Genomic DNA, 12937 nt, shown 5'->3' with positions numbered 1-12937 from the left:
CTTTGGAACTCCCTTCCTGTTACCTGTTATGGAGAAGTTTAAATGTAATGTAAACAAACATCTTGTTAATCTTTCCTAAGCATGATCCAAAATAGTAGCCCCTTATGTCCAACTGGCGATATGCCTTGTTAGGGGTGAACATGAGTAAAATAAAAAATGTGCTCAACCCTCACTGACCAAGTTTCAGGAGGTAATTCCTGGGAGGATAATCCTATGACAACAATACTAAACTACCCACCCCCATTAAAAGATGATACAATAATGGTCTTTTTTTTATTTTTTTTATTTGTTTAAAATGGTCATGGTTGTGGCATTCACCCTAGGTCAGTTGGCCGCTTTTTTCCAACAAGTTCACCACGTCCCAAACATTGGCTAACTAGACACGGCGATTCAAGACCGCTGAATGTAAGCCATTGTCAATTTCAGCGATGGACCCTGAAAAAGTAAGGCCCCAGAATTAGTTGAGTATCCTGCTTCACAGTCCTGAGCCAGGTTTTGAGTTGATCGCCACAACATTTCTTCCAACCTGCTGGTGGAGCTGGATTGATGACTTCATGGATGTATGCACCTGGGTGTTGACGAAGGGTGTGGCCAGACCAGTGAAAGCATCTGATAAGGAGAGATTTTTGGAGGGAGTGGATTCTGCAGTGAGTGCGAGTTGTACTGTTGAGGAAAAACTGTTGCCAGCATACACAGAGGATGCGGAGAAGGCAGTGATGGTTGAATGCCTCCAATCTGCGAAGGTCACTTGCCCGCATAGGCCAAGTCTTGCAGTCATACAGGAGAATATTTTTTTTATGATTCCTTGACCAGAGTTTAATTAAGTTTTTTTATTTAAACTGGTTATTCCTCTTAGGAAAAGAAAAGTCCGCAAAATCTACAAAACAAAATTAATATGCTCCAAGCAAATGGTTGTGACACCAATAAATGCACATTTTTTTTTTTTTTAATTAATAGAGTGGAGGATATACATAGTCTAAGGAAACTTTGAGTATTTTATTAAAAGTATAAAATAAATGCACTGTAAATTCCTTTGGATGTTAACAAAGTTGAACATATTGCAGATTTAGCACTTGCATAAACAAACTTACCACTAGAAAATTCTTAATTACAAAAGGATATTCAACTATATAATTGCAAAAACAAAAAAAGAAAAAAAAAACAAACTTAACTTAAATTGTTAAATAGAAAACAAGCATCATCAGCTGTTTACCATGGAGCTGTTCTTAAATTTAAAAACAAGACATAGCTCCCCAATGGAAAATACCACTTCCCTAATAACAAAATGTAGACACAATCCAGATGCTATTTCACTAATACATGAATAAAAAAAAATGTAATATAGCAATCAAAAGGGGGAATAACTCTGATAAAGAAAGTAAGAGTTATCACTCTTTATAGATTCTAGAAAAAGAATAGAAAGTTCCAAGAGGGGAAAAAAAGATGGACAATATGGCGGCTGAACTGACACATGCATATCGTTCTGTAAATTATTAATGTTTCTGCCATGAATAAATTGTATTTAACTTACAATGAGTTAGTCTACTTATTACTCGAATATTCCATTATTCCGACAGACCATTTCTCCAGACACAACATATATATATATAAATGAGTAAATAAATTATAATACTTGTAAATATAGTAATACTATTAAAACCTTATATCTATGTTTGTAAGTTTGTTTAAAGAAACAAATATCTGACAGTTTGTCTTCGGATAAGGTAATCAACAAAGAGCGGCCAAAAAAGGAGACTTATGTAGCATTAAGAGAAATGATGTTAGAATGATACAATGAATGTGTAATGTGTGTCTTAAAGACGGGCTTAGATCTGATGACTTCAGAGGAAGATTAAATCTAAACAGTCTAGGGAGATGTGTGCAGAACAGAAGATTCTGATGTTGTGGCCATATTGAAAGAATAAATGAAACTTCTTAAATTAGATGTAGAACAGTTGAGGTAGCAGGTTCAATTCCTAGGGGAAGGCAAAGGAAAACATGGAAAGGCGTAATAAAAATGGATCTGAATGATAAAGACCTGGCCAGAGATAGGTCAATTTTGAAGTCAATTTCTAAAAGTCGTTTAATGCATGCCAGCAGATAAAACGGATGTTGAACTGATTGTGATAATGAAAAGGAATATAAAATTATGTTTTTGCTGATTCAGTATTGGGGGGGGGGGGGAAATCCGATTAAATATGCATACATTTGGAAATGTTACTGCAAAATTAACCTTACTCAGCCCACAAATTTAATTGCATAACTTATATTTTTTGGTTTTTATCCAGTATTCCCTCTATCTTAAAATACAAAAATAAAAAAGTCTGTATGATGTATGTACCCATGACAGAACGAAGGTGTCATATTCTAAAAATCATGCAAATCAAGTAGTTTTATTTTTACCTAAGAAAATCTAATTTTATGAGCACGTGAGAAGAGACCATCTCACATCGCCATTTTAAAGAAATAAAGGAGATAACTCAACAATAATTCAAACTTGCAAAATCATCCTTGTTATGCCTACAAGTTCCTAATAATCATCTAAAACTGTTTAAAAATGATTTTCATTATAAAAATACAACTGCTCTATTAATTTATGATTTTTGGAATATGCTTTCGTTTCATCACAGGTATATACATCATAAAGATTTTTCAGTATCTTTATTTTTTTGTCTAGGTTTGGTGTAATGCCTAACATTTCTCATTAATTGTTTAAAAATTTTCTTTATAAAAATTGAACTACTTGATCAGTTACGCCATTTTTGGAATATGATATATTTGTTTCATTATGGGTATGTACATCATACAAATTTTTCCTGATTTTTGTATTTTAATATAGGGGGGATTCTGGATAAGAATCGTTTTTAATATTTTATTAGAGTGTATTATATTCTTCCTTTTGTCAGTGTGATCTGATGTAAGTTCTATATATAAGATATTTCGGGAACATTTCCTTCGTCAGATGTGTGTTCAAATGCTTCAAGCAAACAACAGTAATGTTTTGAAATTAATCACTTATTGGTTATAATATAATGTTTGTCTTTTTTTTTCTCTTCATGCTTTTTAGGTCTCTCTGATACTTCCGATGTGAAGCCAGTGTCGGCCCCGTCCATGACGAGTATGAACCCAGAGGGTAGTACGACCCTGGAGCAATTGAGTGATATCTTTGCAAGCGCCACAGTAAGTTAATTATTTTTTTGAATTTTTAAAATGAGGATTTGTAATTTGTATATTTGAACTACTGATTTCATCTTGAGTGATATTTTCAACGTTTTGGCCGATGTAACCTGCGATCTTCTTCAGGGAGAATCTACATGGAATTTCAAATGGAATCCACAGGAAGTAGCATGCTCTTCCATCAGCCATGACTGGGTAGAAGTCGTAAGTAATTCGCAATTGTATTCGGAGTTTCGCTGCACTGAAAATGAAGTTAAAGTTATCGATGTTATGGTTCGGAGGATTATTTTTTTATTTTTTAAAGATGAATATTTACCCCACCCCCTCCCAATCTTGGGTTTTCCTTTTAATAGAAAAAATATTCCAGTACTACTGTGCACCCTCCATCAATAGTGATGGTAAAGAAAAAAAAAGGTGCTTATACAGATAAAGATATTGATGAAAATCACATTTAAAAAATTTATATATTTACATATCACGCAAAAATAAATATCCTTACCAAAAATTAGGAAAAAATTATCAAGTCGATGTTTAATTAAAAGTAAAAAAAAATCAGTTTTATAGTAGGATGTATTTTTGAAGAGTTATCTGAAAACGGGATATAATCAATCTGTCATTTTGTCAAATTTTAAGATTTCACTTAAAATGGACGACTCATATGATGGAATTTATTTTTACTTTTAATTAAATTCTACTCAATAATTATTCCTAATTATTTGGTGAGAATACTTACTTTTGCATGATACGTAATTATATCAAGAAGTTTTTTATTTGGAATGTGATTTTCATCTGGTTATAGTAACTAAGAATAACATAATAATTAATGTTCCTACCTAAGCATGGCTGATGAAATGAGAACCTATCCTAAGGGATTTGACATAAGTTTCTAAGTTTGAAAAGATGCGTCTCAACAAGGTCAGCGATTACAGTACTATAAATATGAAAATAATGAATAAATGTTTTGGATTTTGTCTTATTATTTAAAAAGATTTAACTAGTTTGAAAATTCATTTTTTAATGCTTCAAATAATGTGACCCAACAGTTTTCATTTTTTTTTCTTGTAATTTGCAAACAAATAAAGTTTTTAAATATTTTGTTTCCATTGTTTGACTTTGTTTTCTAGTTAATGTATTTAGAAACATGAAGGATGAACCTGATTATCTCCCTTGAATTGAGTTGTAGTATTTAAGAAAGATTCTTCAATATATATATATATATTTTTTTTCATTTTAGGACATCACTTTTTTGTTGAATTACTATCAGTTAATCAGTTAACGACCGGATTTTAAGGCAGTTTAAAAAAAAAAAAAGAAACAAATTGTTCAAATTTTAGGTTTGGTTGGTTGTGTTTTATGGCATATCAGCACTTTCCAGGTTATTTAATACTGAATCCAGTTATTTTGAAGAATAATTTTTTAATAGAATATATATTTGTTTTTTTTCAAGTCGGTTTCTATTTAACCCATAGTTGGGACCCTAACAGGTACTACCACTCCGGGTCAGAGTGGACCTACCAGCAATGGCAATTAAAGGGTGGTTCCACACTCCCCAAAGCCTGCAAGCTGGAGTCTTACCCTGGGATATAGTTCGTCATATCCAGGACCCAAATTTTAGGGGAGGGTTAAGTTTACTAAATTGATCTACCTGGTGTTAATTTTCCTTTAACATAATGTTTCTCAATCATTTTACATTTGCAAAATCAGTAAAAAAAAAAAAAACTACATGTCTTGCTTGAGGAAGTTTTGCACAAAACAAACAAAATCATGTACCATATTTTTCTTATTTTATTTCCATTGTAGTTTACACAGTAAATTTTATAGTAATGAATATTTCTTAATTTTTTTTTTGCTAATGCTAACATTCATTCGCGTAAAAAATAAATTATTTAGTGAATTGCATGTTTGCAATGCATGTGACTAAAAGACGCTGAAAGTAAGAAATACTTAACTAAAAAAAGAGAAACCAGGCAAGAAATTGGAAAAATGTTTAGTTTGGGATTGCCCATCCAGAATTTAATTTGTCTACTAAAAAAAGGTAGTATCAGGAGTTCATGCTGAGAGATAAATCTTTCCAAAAGTAATGGTCCTAAAGATGCTAGGTTTCCTGCTGTGGTTATGGCCTACTTAAGATTTTCCAAAAATAATGGTTAACCAGGTACCCCCACTGACAGTAGTTTTTTTTTATCATGTTCATAGATAGGTAGCTGATTGTCTCAAATAATCTTTTCTAGGATTGACCCTTAGAAGCCTGGTTTCTACTAGTAAAACTTTCAAAGAAAAAATTGTTTTGCTACGACGACTGTAAATAATAATTTTTTTCCTTTGTTCAAAATCAAGAACTGTGGTATATGTTGCCACAAGATTGCTTTCCTGAGAGCTACAACATAGTCATCTTCAAATCCAGTGTCAATAAGCACTTATCATATACCTCCCTCATAAGGCATAAAATGTTATCCATTCCGTTCATTATTTTCAATCCTCTCATAATATTCATCATCATTCAGCTGCTTGCATAATACTAGAAAATTGTCTAATCCTTGAAAAGAGACATTAAATGAAGAGAAGAAATCATTCTATTGTTATTCCATCTCATTGGCTTTTACTCTTAGTAAATAGTGATTTGTTAGTAAAAAAACAAAAAACAGGTTTTACTTCGCATTAACTTTCCCAAGCCATTTCCTGTTTTGAACGTCATTACATGTTGTAGGAAGTAGATGGTGTTAATTAATTTGGTGACGATGCCCAATTATGTTCCACTTTGCAAAAACTCAATCATGTACTGCAGGAATAAAAATAACAGAATCCACTACAAGACAATGAAACCAAGTACTAGGAACTAGTGATGATATAGGAAACTTGAAACATAGGAGCTTTCTACAAAGTTGTTGAATTCGGCATGAATAACTCAAAAAGGGTTGATGTACTGTGAAACAAAATAAATGGATTCTACAAAATAAAATAAAATACACATCACGTGCGCTTGAAAGCTAAATCACAACGTAATATTAGGAAAATAAACAAATATTTTACTTGTTTGAAATTTATAATGTAAATATATTTTGGAGCTAAACTCCATCCTCAGTATGTTGTTTTCTTTATTATTTTTCTTAATATTACGTTGTGATTTGGCTTTCAAGCGCACTTGATGCATATTTTATTTTATTCAAATTAAATCGACGTTTCTATATGGAACTCACACCCTTGACGTTATTCTTGTGTTGCTTACACTGTTCCAACATTTCAAAATACAACCGCTGAGAGACAATGCGCGGCTCTTTACAAACACTTTTCTTTCTCCAACTTTACAACATGGCAAGAAAGAAAGAAAAAAAAAGAAAGAAAACAACGTACATATCATCACAATTGCTAAGCCAGGAAAGGACCACTCCAACCTTACCAATTATCGTCCCATCGCTCTAACAAGTTGTATCTATAAAACAATGGAAAGGATAATCAATGCAAGACTGATGTGGCATTTAGAAAAATATAACATCATCTCCAGACACCAAAGACAAGACAAGACCAAAATACTAATGACCAACTTATTCAACTAAAAACATTCATCTGTAATGGTTTAATAAGAAACCACCGTTTTTTGATCTTGAAAAAGTGTATGACACCACACAGAGGTACATGATCCTGAAAGAGATTCATAATATGGCAATCAGAGGAAACCTTAAAACAAAATGCTTAAAAGCAATAAACACCTTAAAAATAATATCCAAACTAGACTGGGGAACAGACTAGGCTACAATGTTCAAAATATATGCTACACATATCAGATCCGAACTGGACTATGGTTGTGCCATATACAGCTCTACTCACAAATCCTACAAAATAAAAACTACTAACCTTACAGAATCAGGGTTTGAGACTTAGCCTGGGAGTCTATCGAACCTCACCAAAGGAAAGCCTGCACGTAGAAGCCTATGAACCACTCCTACATTTAAGATGGGAAAAACTAGCTTTGCAGTATGCAACAAAACTACAAAGCAATTCCGAAAACCCAACATACAAAATTACCTTGAGCCTACAATTTACAGACTTTTATTCAGGGAAACCAAAAAATACTCTCCTTAGGACACAGAATTAAAGAAATAATACTTCAAATCAATGAAAAACAGGCAACATAGTTACACAAAAAAATGACAAACCACCATGGATATTAAATAAACCAAGCATTGACCTAACACTCACTAAATATTAAAAAAAGCAATATGAATAATTTAACAAACAGAAGCAACTTTGGAGAACTTAGAGTAAAAATATGCAGGATACAAAGAAATATACATAGATGGGTTGAAAACCATAAATGGAACAGGCACAGCATATACAGATGGGTAAAGTCAATACCAAGTACGACTGCCCAATGATACCTCAATATACACAGCTGAACTACAAGCCATCAAAATGGCACTCAAATATATCAAAGACAACAACAAACAAACGGTCGCAATATATACAGACTCCTTATCCTATATCATGACCCTTGAAGAGGAAAAAACTAAACACCCTTTCATCACAGAAATTATACAGGAATATAATGAAATAAATGTACGGCACAATCACGTTGACACACTGGTTCTCGCCAGATCACCGAAGTAAAGCAACGTTGAGCCTGGCCAGTACCAGATGGGTGACCATTTGGGAAGGCTAGGCGCTGTATGTACTTTCTGGCAAGGTTGGGCGTGGTGCCAGCACCCTCACCCTGTAAAAAGAACTCCTCGCTACAAAAGCATCTACAAAAGTTGTAGATGGCCTATGCCCCTTAGGGGCTATGGATGGATAATGGAATAACCGAAAAAGGTAAAATAATTGTAATAGCTTGGATACCAAGCCATGTTGGCATTCCAGGAAATGAAAAAGCAGACAAACTGGCTAGAGAAACCACAAACCATTAAATCAAGATAAATCAAAACACCACGGACAGATCTGAAAAGAAAAATTAATGAATATCTGGAAAACAGGTGGCAAGAGAAATGGAATAAGTTCACAGAGATCAAATTGCATGAGCATCAGACAAGAATCAGAAGTGAAAAACAAAAAGGGAAGAAGAGAGGAGATTGTACTGAACCGAATACGAATTGGACACACAAAACTCATTCCTACCTAATCAAAACGGAGGAAGCATCAAACTGCACTTAAACTGCAACCAACAAATAACAATCAAACATTTACTGTGTAGAAGACACAAACACATCCAGAAGAAATATTGTAGAACAGTAAGCATTGGAGAAGTGTTCCCAGAAGTGGAGCCTCAAAAAATTGTAAACTACTTATGAGACAAATTTATTCAAACTCCTGTAAACTAAACGAGTAACATTTTACTTTAGAAAAACAAACTTTTTACATATGAAAGCAAATTTTTCAGGAAATTTAAAACATCTTGCTTCTGAAGATAAACTTTTCAAGAAATTTAAAACATTTTTCCAAGAAATTGAAAATTTTCTACATCAACAAAACTTTTCTTGGCATTAAGTGACCCCCAGAGGTTGAAATGCTATTAAACAAACACACTCACTCCACACCTACTTGTTTGTTTCATTTAATTTTTGCACAATTTTTTCATAAAATATATTGTTTTTTAATATAATAAATACGAATATTCATGAACTGCTTTTTTTTTTTTTTAAAAATAAATATTTCTTTACATTTGTTTTCAAACAAATGTTTCACATATTTTGTCAAATAAATGTTTATTTGCATTTTTTTTCAAACATATTTAATTTTTATTTTTAAACGTTTATTTACATTTTTTTCAAATATTTTTATTAAAATATGTAAATAAAAATTTATTTGGGAAAAAAAAATAGTTTACAAATATCTTTGCTTAAAAACAATATTTTTTATCAAAAAATTGTGCAAAAACTACATAAAACAAGCAAGAAAGCATGGAACATAATTGGGCGGAGGGTCACTTAATTAATTAACACCGTTTAGTTCCTATGACGTGTAAAAACTTGAAATGGCTTGGGGAAAGTTAATATGTGGTAAAATCACCAAACATGCACATTTTTTTTTAAAACTGACTGTTGGAAGATCGTGAATTTTGAAGTTTTTTTTTTTTTTTTTTTTTACATGGGGGTCACCACTTATCAAGGCCCGAAAGCCACTCAGGGATAAGGGTTATTGCGTGTACAGTAATCAATGAGATAGTATTGTAGTAATCATTAGTATGATGTAATGTTCCTAAGATAAAGTTTTCTTTTCTTACAGACGTTTGCGAATGTTGCTCCTTCAAGTACTCTACTCCCCACCAGTGGAAGTCAGCCACCTGCATATAACATCGGGAGTACCAATGCTATGGCCAGTATGGTCATCCCATCATCCACTACTGTTTTTACAGGATTGACACAAACCATGTCCAGTACGACTAACAGTGGACTCCTTATGTCAGGTTAGTGAGTGATATTTTCAATTCTAGTGTGAAACCATGTGATCGCTCTTGATACCCCCCCCCTCCCCCAATGTTGTGTGTTGTCATTCCTTCACCTTCACCTTCTCTTCTGTCCTTGTCATCTTCTCTCATATTGGTGACCACAGAGTGTGCGTACAGTAGTTCACAATTTGCAAGGACCCGTGGCGCAGTGATTAGAGTACTTAGAAAAATCAATTGTAAAAGTGATATTCTCCTGAAGGTTGAAGGTTCAATCCTCAGTGTGGTTGACCGAAATATACAATTGTAAATTCTCTGTCCAGTTATGGCTGATGGAATGAGAGCATGTAGCCTCCGTGAAGTAAATAAAGGGTTCCGCTTCAAATTCCGTCCCAATTCCCGAGTTCGATAGAAACATTCTCGAGTTTGACAAGATACACCTGAAAAAGGTCGGAGGTTACATCAACTGAAACATTATGAAAATGACACTCAAGATAAGAACAGTAGTCCGAAGAATCCAAATAATATGAATAACCAATCCACATCTCAAAAATTCAAAATCTTAGTAGCTCACAAGTATAACAAAAACAAACAACTCAAGGCACAAACTCCAACACTTTTTGCAAATGTGTGTGTGTGTGTGTGTGTGTGTGTGATACCATTGACCCTTTAATGCTAATGTCTTCATTTTTGTTGTCTTTCAAGGCCTCGTTTGTCGTTGGTTAATATCTGCTCTGAGCCACAACCTGCTGTCAACTGTTTCCGCTTATAAACTGTCGTTAACTGTCGCAAAACTCACTTTCAATCCTTAACTGCTCATAAACTACTTCTAAATATATTGACTTCTATGTCTGGTCCTTTTTCCCAGTCACTGCCACACCTTGATTAACTATCCTATTTTGGATGGCTTTTGCGTGCCTTGATGAACTTAACTACTCTCATTGTCTTTCAACTCACCTTATTCCTATACTTTTGTTCTGATAATCAACTATTTCTTTATTTTTATTGAATCACTTCCTAACACTTTGGGGGAGGGGAGGAAATCAACCGTATCACACTTATATACACAACATCTAGAGATCCTCCAAGATGCCCCCCCCCATTTATTTTATGCCCAGTCTCCCGAAATTGTACTTATCTTTGAAAGACATGATTTACTCCACTTCACAATTGCTTCCATCTTAAAACCCCACTTAACGCTTGTTTCCGACCATGACAACCTGGAAAACAGCGGAAGGTTTACAATTAGCAGGACCCATTTAATCTACACTTTGTAATATTTTATTTTGTTCTGTTTAGTTTTCTGTTTGAGTGTTTTGATTGTCCCACTCTCCATCATTTTTCACATGTATATTTATCTCCTACGTTATCGATGACACGGGACCTTGCAGCTGAAATGTAAAATACTTGCAGTCTGGATAACGTAAAATTCATTTCTGACTGACAATTACTGTTTCTTAGAACTTTTTTTATAAATTCCCTAGATTATAATATCTCTGATTTATGAAAGGAGGTTGCATCTATCTTTTATTTGAGCGACTTTTACACGCTATTTTCATGTTGTTTCTTATTCTCTGCGTGTTGGTTGGTCTTTTCCATAGAAAAAAGCGAAACTGAATCTGGAGCACATGTGTCTTCCTGGCACTCATGCCAGGGACGTTCAGAAAGCAATGAAAAACCCGTCATATCAGACAATTGCTATTCATTTGGACACTCCCCTTTTTTATGGGGGAGCTGGTTTTCTCCAATATCTTGGGGAAACAAAACCAAAAAACTGGCTCGCAGCCAAAGTTAAGTGCGGGATTTCATTCCCCTATGGTGCAATGTTTAACCTCATTAAATTTACACACTTGTGACAACTTTTTAATGCATGGAATATTATTGCCACATCTGGGCTGGTGCATTTACCTCTAATCTCTTATTCTTAGACAAGGTCTAAAACAAGAGGCTCAAATCTAATAGATTCTACACTGTTTGCCAGGTTCCAACCTCTATCTGATCGCTACAATATCATATCCTTGTCTGTTTTACAAGTATTTTAATCAAATGTGCTCTGATGAACTCATAACACTTGTATCTCCTTGACGTACATACTCCTAATTAACCCGACAAGCAACAAAATCTCACCCCTTCACTGTTGAGATCCCTAGATGCTAGAAAACCTACTCTAGTAGTTTCTTTCCTTGGATGACTAGACTTTGGAATTCCCTCTCTGTTTCCTGCTGATTACTAACTTACAGAAGTTTAATTATAATGTAAATAGACATCTTACGGCTCAATTCCCCACCGTCCCCTGTTAAACATGATCCCAAATAGTAGCTTCTTGCGTTCAAGTGGCTTTGTTTGGGGTGAAAAAGAGTTAAAAGAAAAAAAATTTTCATTCTTTAAGGGGCAACATGAATAGAATTTGTGGAGGTGTTGTTGACTTTTAAAAAAATTGTTATGTATTAATTCATTAGCAATATTTTTATCCAGTGGCTGAAGAAATTTAGAAAGGAGGAGGGCAGAGAAGGTGATCAAAAGATGGAGGAAGAGAGATATGGTGTAATACCAGGTGTTACTTTACTCGACCACAAACGCCGACCTCAACGCTGTTTTCGTGATCTCCTTCATCTTACCTTCTGGCTGTTTTGTTATTTCTCACATTGGCGGCTACTAACGGGAGTGTGCACGGGTTCACAAGTATAAAAATAAAATAAAACATGACGCAAAGAAACACAAACTCTGACACATTCTGCAAATATCAGTTGCAGTCTGTATATGTGTGACACCATTCACCCTCTACATGCTATGGTTCACATCTACGTTCTATCGAGGCCATGTTTGTCAGTAGATGTCAGTTCATCCCGATATCCTAAAGCTCTCAATCTGGTCTAATCTCCCGTGCTCAGGTCAAGCAACTGACCTCTAACTTCTTCGGAAACTGTGGCTCGTGATGTCAAGTCTACTGGGAGACCTCCACATTGAATTCTCAATGCCTCGGTGTTGAATTCTGCTGAAAAGCAAAAACAAGCTTGCATGCAGCAGGAAGAAAGATGGACAAAATCAGGGTTTCTATCTACTAAAAATTAATTTCACAAAAGTTACAGATCTTTTTTACATATATACATCGTTTAGTCACCAAAACATTTTAAGGTTCACAATTCTCTTTCTTCTGGTCACTGAATGGCTAGTTAGGATGGCGGAGACAAAGTTCAGGCGTTAAGAGCTTCTTCCTTCTCAAAATTTTGGCGCAAAATCTGTCTGATTTGAGCAGTTATTGGCTTTTTATAGTAAGGTCACGGGTTGGGGTCTAGCGATCTACTGAACCAATCAAAGCCAGCCACGTATCTGCACTTCCCCAATATTACCAGAGTTTTTGCAATCTGTGACCAAAAATGAATC

The 12937-nt window shown here is 34.3% G+C and overlaps 1 protein-coding gene and 1 pseudogene across 2 annotated transcripts in view; both read left to right on the top strand.

The window, feature by feature from the left end:
• LOC145252616 (ADP-ribosylation factor-binding protein GGA1-like) overlaps positions 1–12937 on the top strand; it is a 139745-nt gene that overhangs the window by 104271 nt on the left and 22537 nt on the right. For both annotated transcript variants that reach the window (XM_080112332.1, XM_080112331.1), the window contains 2 exons: positions 3068–3180; positions 9394–9574. In XM_080112332.1, coding sequence (XP_079968458.1) covers positions 3068–3180; positions 9394–9574 — 294 coding nt within the window. The remainder of the gene's footprint in view (positions 1–3067; positions 3181–9393; positions 9575–12937) is intronic.
• On the top strand, positions 7730–7846 carry LOC145252926 (5S ribosomal RNA; annotated as a pseudogene).

This window comes from Euprymna scolopes, chromosome 29 (assembly GCF_053919585.1).
Source record: "Euprymna scolopes isolate OS-2025 chromosome 29, ASM5391958v1, whole genome shotgun sequence".
NCBI lineage: Eukaryota > Metazoa > Mollusca > Cephalopoda > Sepiida > Sepiolidae > Euprymna > Euprymna scolopes.
The sequence above is the reverse complement of the archived record's forward strand: the minus strand, read 5'-3'. Positions and strand labels throughout refer to the sequence as shown.